Consider the following 13428-nt stretch of genomic DNA (forward strand, 5'->3'; position numbering starts at 1 on the left):
TGTATGCTCACACCCTATGCTCAGCAAGGGTCAGCTGTTACCATACAAGGTGTGACAATGAGAGAATATTGTAAACAGTTCACTTGTTTTATCTCCCCCTAGTAGCTCTGTGAGATCATTGTCACTACCCCCATTTTACAGAGGGAGAAATTGATGTGTTTTGAGATTAAGTAACTCATCTGACATCATGTGGTTAGTGAGTGACAGAACCAGAATTCACATCCTTTGTTTTAACTGCAGAGCTTTCTGTCTCCCTTGTCACACTGATTCAGTTGTCTTTTTCCCCTCTTCCAACTCTTTCTAAATCATTCATTTAAAGTATTGAAGATGCTCTTTTAGTGCTGGGGACACACTGGTGACCAAGCACGTGCTCCTCCTCATCATGCTTTCAGTCTAGGTGAAGACTGGAGGAAAAAAAATCTTCCAAAGAGTGACAATAGCATAAATAAAAGACCTGGGAGGAAGAGAGTCCAATCCTTCCCAGAGCTGTCCCTGTGGCAGGAGCATAGAGGTCCCTGAACAGAAAGAAAGTTGGGTTTTACAGCTGAGCAGCCTGCAGACCTTAAAGCTTCTTCCAACCTTGTAAGGAGTTTGGGATTTCATCAGTGAGAATAATAGGAGCCACTCAATGGTTTTAAAGAAATTTAGAAAATGTTGATTCAAACCATATGTCAGATTTACATATTGACAATTAGTGACCTTAAAGAAAGGAGTTAGTCTGTGGTTCATGCTCAGAAATTCTCATTTGAGAAGTTTTTAAATAAATAACAATGAAAGACATGGGGGGAAAACCAATAAAATGTAACACTTTATTATTTTTATCGTAGAAGGAATTCACCAAAGGCTTCATATTATGCTATGGCATCTTTAATTATAAAAATAAGCAAATAAAATAACTTGCATCTGTCATTACCATGATATGTTTCATAACCTTTATATGCACATGGAGCTTAAAAATGTAATTTAACAATAAATAATGACATATACCAGATATGCTCACTGTTTATTCCAGTACTCAGCCAAAAACCTAAATATCAGTTAAATTATAAATACATAATGCAAATATAATGGCACAAAAATGTCTAAAGTGCAACCAAATCACAAGAGAAGAATCATGCAAACTGGTCTAGGTCAGCCCCCGAATCACTCTGCAGCAAACACAAGACGAAGCTTTGGAAGTTTAAGGGGGAGTCGGAGGGAGTGGGGTGGAAGAAAGAGAAGCAAAAAACTAGCAACATTGTGAGAACTGCTTCTTTCTGTATGTGTAGATATATGTATTGTAGATACATATATAGATATCATTGTGGGGGAGAAAAGGGGGGTACCACGGTTTGAAGAGGTCACAGCGAAAAAAAATAAAAATAAAAAAATAATGAAATCTACTGAACTGAAAAAAGAGAGAATTTTGCTAGGAATACTCCAACTACTTATCGCATTGGGGTCCTGGCTTGGGTTTGCAAAATGGACACAACACACAAACTTTAATAGCTTTTCTGGTTCAGAGAAGTCAGCCTTGCCTGGGGGTGGGAAGTGTGGGAAGGCGGGGAAGAGTCTAACTTAGAATATGGTCTACCTGATTTCCAAGAGGCTAAGGCAGTGTCCATAAGTTTGGGGACCTGGGGATGGGACAGTTCTGAGTATAAAAATGCCCTTAACAATCTGATGTCAGCACGCTTAGAGGCTGTGTGGGGACAAAGGCAGCAACGTTGGTGCTGCTGCTGCTGCTGCTGGGTCTGCTGCAATTGCTCTTGGTCCTTGAGCAGCACGTTACTGGTTTTAAAGGCTTTATGGTAAAGTTGTATTGCTTTTCATTTTTCTGGAGATGTGCCCTTTCTCCTCCCACCAGGATCCCTATCACTCGATTTGGTCAAATCTTGAGTTTAGCCTGGTGAGAGTCAAGCACCAATAGTTTCTACCTAAGCGAGTTTGGAGTGGCCCCTGCAGTCCTACCCCTCCTCCCTCTCTTCCTCTCTTAACATTGACCTTTGGTGGGCAGTGACGCTTATAAGGGACTGTTGGGTTCAAGGACAGTGACCCTGAGAAACTACTGTTGTTCATAGATAGGTTAGTCATTTGGCTTTGGTGGTCGCCATCTTGTAAACATCGTGGCAGAAATGATCAAACCACCAGCTCTTTTTCCCTCTTCTTTCTTTCTTTTTTTTCTTTTTTTCTTTTTTTTTAAACGATCCTACAGAGATGGTCCAGCTGCCAGGACTACTTTGGCAGGCAGCGTGCTACAGGACGAAAATGTAAGAGAAGTCTATTAAGGCTGGACAGCCCAGGGTTATTTATACTCTCTCAGCCCCAAGTCCCCCGGACTAAAGACCCAAAGGCTGGTTGACTCATTCCTGATTGATTTAATGGAAAGTCTCCCACCCCATCATCATTTGCCAGAGTACCAGGCACCGATGAAAGGGGATGAATCAAGAACTGCCACTTCCTAATATATAGTAGGCCTTATCACACTACAAGTGGTCCAAGCCCATAGGGATGCTCTTTTTGGTTCCAGAATTTCCAGTTGGATGTGACAGAGATCTTTCAGGATAGGTCTAAGTCAAGAGTAGCCTCTGGGTTGAGGTGGGCTGGGAGATTAACATCTTACCTGGGGTCCTTCGGATAAACCTGTTGGTTTTTCCTGTCTCATACAGGCCCATCTTAAGTTTCGATGTTGAATTAAAACTACTTCTACCCCCTTAGTTATAAAAAAGGCCACAAGGAGCATTTATGTGGATATCTGGAAGTGAGATAGTTATTCCATTCCCAGGAAAAGAAAAATAAAGCTAAGTTACAAAACTAAATCTATATGCAATAAAGTTATTATATACTGCTTTGTTTAAGCAGAGTCCTCTGGAATTTATGTACAGTACATTAGTTTTCAGCTATTTATATTCCACAGTTAGACCTTAAGATTCTCTGGTTTTAAGACAATTGTTAAAGATACTTTTAAAGCTCTGAGCAGTTACAGTACATAAAGATGTTAGCTTTTTGTTTTTCATTAGATGCAAGAAGATGCAGGCTCAAAGTCTGGTTGGACAGCCAGGCTCAAGCAATTTGGTAAATGTGTCGGAAAGGAAATTAGACATTGGAGGATCAAGACCATAAGACACTAGCTCATTAGAGATCAAGAATTCAAATGAGACATTCATATTCGTCCATGGCCAGCACAGATTCATAACACGAATTCCATTTAACATCTTTATGAGCATTTAAGACATGCATTTAAGTAAAGTTTTCTTATCAGCTAACTCTACTGGGGCAACCATTCTAAAGGGATCCACATCTTCAAATTACAATGGCTGGAGAGTTACATGAATGTTTTGTGTTTGAGGGTAGGCTGAGGGGAGCAGGGGAAAGATCATGGCAGAGGAAGATGGTAAAAGAGGGTACTTTCTCCTGAGGAGAGGCAGAATGATCACATGGATTTTGTTGGTGGGAACACTGCCATTGCAGAATGTTGGGATATTGTTTACAGAAGCCTAGTTTCATGCAATTTTCTTTAAGGGGGGATAGAAAATAGGAACTACTTTAAAAAAATCAAACCAGGCACAGTACACTCAAAGTTGGTGTGTCAACACCCCTAAAATGATACTAGTTTGGTGAGGTTGTGAATAACCTCTCCCTGGTTATGCACTCTCATGGGATGTGCGTTTGATGTGGGAGGGAGAGTCCTCCTCACCTCGGAGGTTCCTGAGGAGGACTTTCAGCTTCTGCGGCTCATTGGTGCGTCTCCTGTTGAAGTCAATTCGCGAGTGTGTTTGGGCACAGTGGTCTGTCTGTAGGATGTGGAAGAGGCTGGCCATGTTAGGCCCAATTTTCTCCATCAGGCTGTCTTTGATTGTGCTGACTGTGTCTTCATCACATTCTAGCAGGCTTCGGATAAGTCTGTTATAGTATCTGCAGCAAGAAAGACAGTGCATGTGATGGTCATCCACTGAGAGCCAGGAGAAACCCAGGCTTTCGTCTTGGCTGCAGCCAACATGAGTCCCTGATGGCCTGACCATGCAAACATCAATAGTTCATCAGCTGAAGATGGCTTTTGCTCTCTAACCATTGTGCCATGTCTCCCTAGTTTGAATACATCTGCTCCTAGGGTTTAACCACACAATGCAAGACAGGTCTTCATGTTTAGCATTCAGGAGATTTAGATCACACTTTGAAGAGCAGGCTGGATGTGGTGACTGACATTTTTAGAAATAGAATTACAGACCTAGCTGGGACCACAGAGACCATTTGGTGACTAGTTCAACTCTCATTTTGTAGAGAAGAAACTAAGGTGGATGAACTGAAGTGACAGAATGAAGTGAGTCCAATGCTCAACTCTGAGATTAGCCATTGAACATGTGTGTACATTTATTTTGATGCTTTTTTGTAATTTTCACTTTTTTTGGTGGTGTGTGGGCACAGGTGTGTGTGTGTGCATCTTCTGATGAAACTTCTATCTAAGGCCCCTCTTCTGTGTGCCATGCGTTTTTCTACAAAATCTAATTCCTTTACCACGTTCTTGGCCAGCCTTGATAAAATATATTGACTGATTCCAACTTCAGCCCCGCCGCCTTCAAAGGTATATTGTAGTCAGAAGGCCAAATCTTAGGCAAGAAGGATATTTAAATGGAGATATTGGTGGCTTTTAGGGGTTCATACTGAACCCCTAAATCCTTCTCCTACTGTACCAGGGTTTGCTAACCTCTTCCATTTTTGGATGTTTATAGATCTTTCACCCTCACACAGGCCAGCATTTGATGGTTTTGTGATGGCTTTGTTTCCCTGACTAGACTGTAAGCTTACTGAAGGCAGGATTTGTGTCCTTTGTATTCCTCATAGCCCAGTGCCATCATGCTACATTGCCTGCTTACTCAACATTTGTTGACTTATTTCGTGGCCACTAAGAAAATGGAGTTTTAAGAGTATGATTCTCTTCAATAAGTAGTGATTCCCAGAAGAAAACTTACCTATAGTTTGGGTTTGGTATCAGTTACCTTCATCTTTGGAGTGAATTCTTTAACCCCCAAGCAATGCAGCTAAGCTCTGTGGCTCTGAAAGGATTAAACTGTCTAATATTTAGGGCATATCAATGACTTGTCCTGTTATTAGGGAAGGCAGTTCAGGTATTTTCCAGTTTAGAGTGGGATGTGTCTGCTCCATTTTGCACTGGCAGTTGACTTGTCAAAACCCGTTAGCTCTGTGTTCACTAATAAGAGACTTTGGATGACAGTGACCTGCAGTATTTATGTGGAGAGAACCTTTTCTCAGAGGATCCCAAGGATCTCTTGGGCCACAGGGTCTTCCGTGAAAAGAAACCTGTTTATTTTTAATTCACTGCACAGTGCACAGGATCACACATCTTTTCAGAATAACTTAATCCCCCAGGGAGGTTGTTTGAAAGATGTATGGTAAATAGCATGGAATGTGGGTAATGAGGTGAGGTGGTCACCCTTCTGTGGCCTAGCAGAAGGAAGCTGGGGACTGAGAGGCAAGTGCAGTGTCTGGGTTGCTGACTCAGGCCTGGCGAAACCCCTCCCTCCAGGGAGAATTATATCCAGCTGTGGTTAAAATTGGAACTCTCTGGCACAGAGGAATATTTTCCAACTCTTTGGAATTATAAAGCACATGAGTCAAAGGAGAGCTCCTTTGGATGGGGAAATGCGGAGAAAACCAGCTTTGGAAAAACATAGAATAAACAACTTTTCACAAGCAGCTTCCGGCATCTCCACACCCACATACATCTCCAGGCATCTTCTAGCTCTTGGGCTCTGCTAGGACCTGGGTCCTTGGATGGCTGTGTCTATTTCAGAGGCTGATTAGATCCTGGAGGGTGGTTTCTGAGCTCTCATCCCTCCAATAAGGACTTTATAACTTAAAAGTTAACCTTTTCATTTCTAGAAAGAGCTGTTCATGCCAGATGAGTCCCCAGATGGGCCGGAAAATACAATCTTTCTCTAGAAAGGGCTAGAAAGAAATGCAAGTTCTTTCTTAGAAGGACTTAAAAGCTCTGGTCTGGACAAGGAAGTCCAGTACCCTTAAGGGAATTCAGCTTCTGCAGCCAGCTTTGCAGCATCAGGACCACACAATTTCTTCAGGCCCGACTTTGTCAGAGTGCCTGCTCTTTTTCAGAGGGGCTCTAACTTTCTACCTTTTACTGTCGCTTTGTCTGCTGGCTCAGATATGATACCTGACCTTGGTGTTTCTTGACAATGACCCTGGTCATCCTGAGGGCTCTTAGTGAGAACCACCCACCCCGACTGGAATCTACCCTATTTCCCTCATGGAGCTTTTGTTCACTCAACAAGGGCAGGCTAAGAAAGCTCTTTAGAATATTAAAAAAAGTCCATGGCTCCGTCAGTAGTTCTTCAAAGGCTGGAAAGTTTGTCAGGATGCTTTGATGTCACCAGTGTGTGAGTATGAGCACTAGGTTAACCATTGCCTATCCAGTAAGGGCTGGAATAGGCATTTACCTCTGGGATCATGCTTGCCAATGACACAGCTCTTTCCTGTGTTACCAAGTGAGATGAATTATTTAAGAGGTTGTGTCTCCAGCCAAAGTTGACTTAGCAGTCGTCACCTATTTAGTGAGCACCTTTTTGTACTATGGTCTTATTGTTCATATAGCTATTGGAAGGAGGTGACCATCCTTTTAGGAGAGAAAGTACACAAATTTAATTGTGGACTACCGTAGTGCACATATATTCAATTGTGCTTGATATTCTATTTTTGGATTGTGGCTATTTCCTGCAGGTTTTGCTGGCTGCCATTTTTGAAGTAGAAATCAAATAGCTTGGCTCAAGGCCACATGAGTTCTAAGCCCAACTTAGTTATTCACAAGCTGTGTGACCTTCAGCAGGTCCCTGCACTCTCTGAGCCCTTCTTCTTTAATCAGTAAAATAAGGCAGTTAGTGTAGTTAACCTCTGCAGTCATCTCTAACTATGGCATCCTATGCTTTTAGGGATTCAATACGTATTTTTCTTCTCAATTTTACAAAAAATAGAGCAGCTCTGCTTACATCCCCTCCTTGGCAATGGTAGCTAGGACTGCTTAAGAAGATTCCCTTCTTTACCTTTATGGAGGATGGAGGAGACATGTTGGAAAGACTTGGTGGGCTAAATGTCCTGATCACCCAGCCTGAAAGGACCTTTTTAATTATGTTTCTTTTTTACTCACTTTGAAAATTCTATCCCTTTTTTTTTTTTTGGTAAAGAATAAGATCAGATATTCTCCATAGCTACTGTTTCAGCCATGCTTACCCAAATATACACATACTGCCTAGGAACGTTCTGTGTGAGGGTTTATAAATAGTCCTTTGTTTCCCTTCATCAATATTATTCTTCTGTTTCCTGTTCCCTATCCATGCCCTAGAGAGTTGGAAGCTTTGTCAGTTTTCCCACTCTGGATCTGGGTTGGTCTAAGTGGTTCCCAAGCCTCACGCTGCCCTGCCTGGCTGATCAATTTTGCCTGCTTCCTACAGGGTTGAAAGCATAGTTTGCAAATTCAGGCCGGTAGACACTCCAGCCACCTTTTTATCTTCTAGGTGCATTTCTGTCATGGAAAATCCCCTTGTCCTGGCTCCTGGTCCGGTCACAGGCTTTCAGATTCTCCCAGCCCCAAATCTCATGCTAGATAAGTCACAGGAAGGTGGAATGAACCTGTAACTACTTCCTCTTGCAATTCTGTGCCAGTTGGCACCGACTTAATGTGTGTCTATGGTGGGATAGAGGCTGGGAAAGCAGGATGTCTCAGGAAGGTGAGCAGCTTCAATGGAGCAAAGCAAGCCCAGCATGGAAGCAGACCATTCTACAGTCTTGAGTAGGAAAAATATAGCCTGTTAAAGTGAAATTTTTGGAGAAAGGTTGCATGGAAGATTCTGGTTTGCAAGGGCTGGCCACATTTTTTTCTCCAACTGACCTTTCCTAATGGATCCCTAAGATGTAAGAGGGAGATAAGACTTTCTTTGTGACCATTTTCTAAAGGTGTTGAAAACAAGGCACTGATTAGAAGAAATAATGGCCTGGTTAAAAATTTACTAATCTCTTAGATAAGTTGGGACCCCTGGTTTAGTAGATATGTAGTTCTTCCTAAAGACCTCTCTGCCTTTCTAATGGAAGATGCTACTTCAGGTGAAATAGGGAGACTAGTATTGCCTTAAAATTGGAAATATGCCACATTATAGATCATGATTTGTCACAGAATCCTTAAGGATCTAAATTGTAATAGGGGCTTTGCTAATGCACCCCCCCCCCCCACCTCCAGCTACCACACAAACACATACTTTGTCCTTAGCCCCTGTCTGGCTGAGAATTCTTAATTTCTTTTCCTAATGGTGAAGGAAGTCTCCAATAATTAATCAGGTCTCCCCTCCCCACCCCCTGCCTCTGTTTGCTCTGTGCAACAAAAATCGTCCTAGGGGGAATTTAAAACCAAGATTTATATAGAGACAGCCCACTTGAAAAATGGTTCGATTTTTATCTTCTGAGAAAATAATTTAGAACCCCATGATAAAGTCACTTCCAAGGACTAGAGAAGTGATTTTTATAAATTGACTTGTGGTTCTGAAGGGCAATCACCTGTAGTTAAGGGTGAATAAGAAATTTTACAAGTGTTTGTGTTAGGCACCTTAACTTTTCCCTAAGGAAGAGCTACTTTTCGGTTGCATGTATGTACATGACTAAATCACTTGTAAGTCCCAGAGGGACTTGGCTGTTGCCACTGCCTTAAGAAGGGTGGTGGCACCTAGCTAGGAAATTAATCAGATAAGTCTGTGATAACTCTCAGGTGCGCAGATAACAGGCAAAGGACTGATCATTGTGAATATGTGCAGATTTGGGTGGAGAGTCAAAAAATCATAGAAATTCAAGACTGGGAATCAAGTTTTTAGACTGAGAGCTATCACAGGGGGCTCAACTTGACCGGCCTGCACTGGCCCTGCCATAACTCCACGCCAACCCCATCAGCATCTCTCAGTTCTTGCTGGGAACATTTCCAGGCCTGCACATGAACTGAGGATGCCAGCTCTCTCATGTAACAGGAATTCACTCCTGGCTGGTAAAGACACTGACAAGCACAGTGCCCAGATGTTCTAGCTCAGTGGCCTTGGGTGGTATTTGAATACTAAGATGAGAATGGGATCTGGACAGCCACAAAACCTCATTCTAGGAAATCTTGGACTAGAGGAATGGGATAACATAAGGCCTGGAAGGGAACCTGAAAATGGTCCAGTCCAGCCATTTCGCTTTTTACAAAGGAAACCCAAGCCCCAGGGAAGTGAGGTGGCTTGCTCTGGGCTACCCAGTGAAATCTCTGACTGTGTTTGGGACTGATTTGAAATAGATGGGGATTTAAAAGTCTGCATTATGACATTTAACCAGAGGGCTTTTTTCTTTCTTTCCTTCTTTTTTTTTTTTTTTTTTTTTAATCACGGCCAATTGTGCTGTGGCACGGTCATGGTTTCAGCCAAATCTGATGTCTTAAAAGCTTGTTACCAGAAACTTCGACATTCCCTTCAGGCTTATGACAAAAAGTGCTCAATGAAAGAGCACCAAGAGATGCTGCAGATGAGGCTGGCTTTCTATAAGCTTCATGAAAAGACTTTTCCTATAACAGTAGGGGGAAAAAAAAGCCCAAGCTGCTTAAACTGTCACAACCAATCACAAACACATTTTTTTTTTTCCTGCAAAAGCTGGGAAGACTGCAAGCTAAAATAAGAGCATGACTGTGGCAATTTAACCCTCCCTCCCAGTCTGGCTCTGCCAGCCAGCCACCCGCTCCCAGTCCCCTGAATGTGGAAAAGTGGACTCAGTGTGTACCTGTTGGAGAAGTGATTGGGCAGCTGGACGACCTCAGTGATGCCTTCAGGGTTCCGCTTGGCGATGCTGCACATGTTCAGCCTGCGGTAGCACTCTTCCTGCACCTCAGCAATCATCCTTTGGAAGGTGGAGCACCTCCGGATGGTGAGGAAGACCCTGGAGGTGACCCCGTTGGCGATGCACTTTAAGCTCTCTTTGACAAATGCTTTTCCCTGCCATGGAGGAAGGATAAGAGGGAGGTCTTTAGCTTGACCTGACAAACAGATGCGCATATACCTGAAGGAACTTAAGGGGGCTCATCTGGGCACTGTATCATGGGCATCTGCATATCCTCACAATGAGAAGATTGTATGCTATGGCCAAGGATTAAGAAAAAATGTCCCCTCCCCACCTCCCTGGATTCCCTTGAGAAATGAGCTCTACAAAATGAAATTAGATGAGAGAAAAAAAGATGAACCGTGATCAACCATCCTGCAGCTTAAAAATAGTTGTATTCCGACTTTACATTCTTGAGATTGAGACTTTGAAAATTCAGATCAAAACTAGTATGCTAGGTCATACAGAGAGAACTTCCTCGTTATAAGCACGTTTTTATGTCCTCTCACAGAGGAAAATCTTTTTGGCTTATCACCCCTGCCCTTATAAGACAGCCTCTACTAGCTCCTTACAATCATGCATTAGAGTGAGTGGGGCGTGTCTTATCAGAACCTGTTTCCTGGCCAGACGTGTGCCTGTGTGTGTGTGTGTGTGCGCGTGTGTGCGCCTGTGTGGGCACTTGTGCATACACACACACTGAGATGGGAATTTAGAGTGGGGAAACTGAGAAGGGCTGGTTCCCTACGGGACTGGTTCCTAAGAGCAATGGTCTAATACACTGTTAAAGACAAGCAGCCAGTGGGACCAGAGGTCAAGGTCTTATTACCTGAGTGTCAAATTTAGCAGCGCTGTACAAGAAGGATTTACAGATGTCATACATCCCATCTGTGTCACAGGTGGAGTTTTCCAGGCATGCAAAAGCCCCGCAGCCGACCTCTAGAGCACGGCTGAGGCAGCGGACCACTTCAGCTGAAAGAGATAAATGCATCCAATCTGGGTCAAATAGGGAGGGTGGCTGAGTGGGATCAATTGCGTGCAGAGGTGGATTTCAAGGACACAGGGTCAGAAAAACTTATCCTCGGAATCTGTCATGAGGGGCAATTGGTAGACCCATTTGAATGAGAAAGAGAGAATAGGCTCCTTTTGCTTATGCGAGCCAGAGCACATGATGGACAGGGAGGGAGTTCTCTCTTTCAGACACATGCTCTCTCTTTCATCTTTACCTACAATTTTGGTATCTGGAGAAGTGAGGCTTAAGTCCTGAAATGCACAGTGCCTTTAAGCAATTCCATAGAACCAAAGGTCATTGCTTGGCACTTGAAAGCATGGGAAGGCAGGAGGCAGTGCCTAGCGGTCAGGTTTAAGAGGTAAAAGGGCCGTGGGATCCATCTAGCTTTGGAAAAATGCACTCTGGAGTAAAAAGCATGGGATGTTAGTCTAAATGGCAGAGAAGACTGTGCCAGGAGTCCACTTGGAGACCCTTCTGCTTTCAGGCTTTTAACTTATCATCATATTGGCAAAAGGAAATCTGATCTGTTCACGTTTCACCCCAACCCTCCTCTAGGACAGTGTTTAGAGGTATGTATAATCTCTTTCACATTAAAAGCCTTAAAAAAAAAACACAGGTGTGGAATAACCAGGCCAAGACACCCCTTGTGCAAGACTGGAAGAAAACCGCAAAAAAACTTGCATGAGGCTTTCTACATTCTGGATAAGATCTCCCATAAAAGTAATTTCTCTCCCACAGAAGGGGGGTGTTCTGGCAGGCAGATCTGCAGCCTTCATGCCATAGGATTCTCCTCTGAGATCAAAAGCATGGTTCAGTTAGTCTTCCCCACCCCCTCCCACCACCCGCAGCCTCTAGGATGTTACAAGTCATTTCCCTAATTATATATTTCCATGGGTTTAAATTATAACTTTGCTTTAAGCAGTTTTAATATGCATTAGGGCTGCTATTGTTTTAGGCAAGCTCGAATTGTGAATCACTGCATCTCTATAGCAACTAAGTACAAAAGGAAGTGAAGCAAAAGCCCTCCTCTCGGCAGGGACCTGTGCTCTTCCAAGGGGATCATCATCTGCAGCATTTTGACACCTGCGATCTGATCTTTGCTGACAGTTGGAGGACAGAGGGCAGTATTGGAAGGGGAACAAGTGGAGCCAGATAAGTCGAGGCAGAGGTGTCAATGTGGGCTTCCTAATGATTCTTTTCCTTCAGAAGCCAAGATAATGCACAATTAACTGCTCCAAGAGTCAGGACAAAACTGAGACCTTACCCTTGGAGAAACAGCTGCTACGTTTCACATTTTTTTTCCCCAGGGGCTCTCTGGTTATGGGCTGCACGGACGATTGAATGGAGCCCTAGAGAGCCGGGAGGGAGACAGGCAGCAGGGTTGGGGGTGGGACGTGTAGGGTTTTCTCTGAATCCGCCCTGGATTTGTCAGACTTGAGGGCTATGGTTCTGAAAATCAGTCTGAAGAGGGAGCTTTTCTGTGTATTCTCTTAAGAGGTAAAAAAGTCAAGAAGTGAAGAGGTAGGGTCTTAAGAGGAAGGGAAGAGGGACAGCATCAAACAAGCCAGGTCTTACCTTAGATCAGTTTCTGGAAAGTATAGAGAGTGCTTTGAAGCATGCCAACATTCGAGCCTTTCCTCCCCTCTCCCCCCTCCCCCTCCAAGAGGGTACGTGCCAGATTTCAGGCAATCAGGCTAGGCTTATGCAATGAAATACCCTCAGCAGAGCGTCCAGCTTCTTCGTTTAGTTGCATGCAATTTATTAAACAAAGGAGCTCCACTGCCTAAGGCTATTGGATTACACTGTCAGTTTATTGCCATCAGGCATGAAGCACATTTATTATCAAGATCAGCCGTCACAGACATAGTTGCAAAAGGGAGAGGCAAATGAGGACAGCTCTTTGGGGGAGAAACCGGTCTTGGGTTTGCTGCTTACCTGAGTTTTGAGCCGCCACTCGGGATCTCCTGGGGCTCACAGAGTAATTCTGCTCCGCCTCATGGGTTGCAGAAGCACTGATCACCAGCACCAGAAGCACTGCTAAGTTTTGGAGCATTCTCTGAGAAGTTTCCGCTAAGTTGTAGGGTTTTTTTTTTTTTTCTCCTGCCCCCCTTTCCTCTTTCCCTCTCCCGGCTTGAGTGAAGATGTGGATCTGGATACACTGAAAGCTTAGGTGAGGATTTGATGAGGATTTTTTTTTTTTGTTTGCTGCTGATGCTGCTCCTGCTGCTGCCGCTGCCGCTGGCACCTCCGCTGCTGCTGCTGCTGCCGCCGCTGCTGCTGCAGTCGCTGCTTCTTGCACCTCTGGCTTTTGCAAACTGGGGGCCCAAGAGCTGCACCCAGGGATTTTATAGCCGTTCTTATCGGTCCTCAGGATCAAGGACCAATCAGGTCCCTCAACTGGTCTGGCGAGCCAATAAGAGGGCATGCAGTTCAGCTGGAGCTTTTTGACTTCTTAGAAATATTTTCCAGCAAATTAAAAGTACCTGCTGCCAATGTTTTATATGAGTGTGTGGCTGTGTGTGCAGAGA

General features: G+C 43.8%; 1 protein-coding gene across 1 annotated transcript; it reads right to left on the minus strand.

The window, feature by feature from the left end:
• Positions 1-795: 795 nt before the first annotated feature.
• STC1 (stanniocalcin 1) lies at positions 796-13217 on the minus strand. The gene is made up of 4 exons (XM_012435341.2): positions 12836-13217; positions 10718-10860; positions 9796-10007; positions 796-3894 (listed from the first exon to the last, which is right to left on the minus strand). Exons 1-4 carry the CDS (start codon positions 12951-12953, stop codon positions 3624-3626), a joined length of 744 nt encoding a protein of 247 aa, XP_012290764.2. The 5' UTR covers positions 12954-13217; the 3' UTR covers positions 796-3623.
• Positions 13218-13428: the final 211 nt, after the last annotated feature.

Source organism: Aotus nancymaae, unplaced genomic scaffold, assembly GCF_030222135.1.
Source record: "Aotus nancymaae isolate 86718 unplaced genomic scaffold, 86718_ANA_hifiasm-v0.15.2.pri h1tg000079l, whole genome shotgun sequence".
In the NCBI taxonomy this organism is placed as follows: Eukaryota; Metazoa; Chordata; class Mammalia; order Primates; family Aotidae; genus Aotus; species Aotus nancymaae.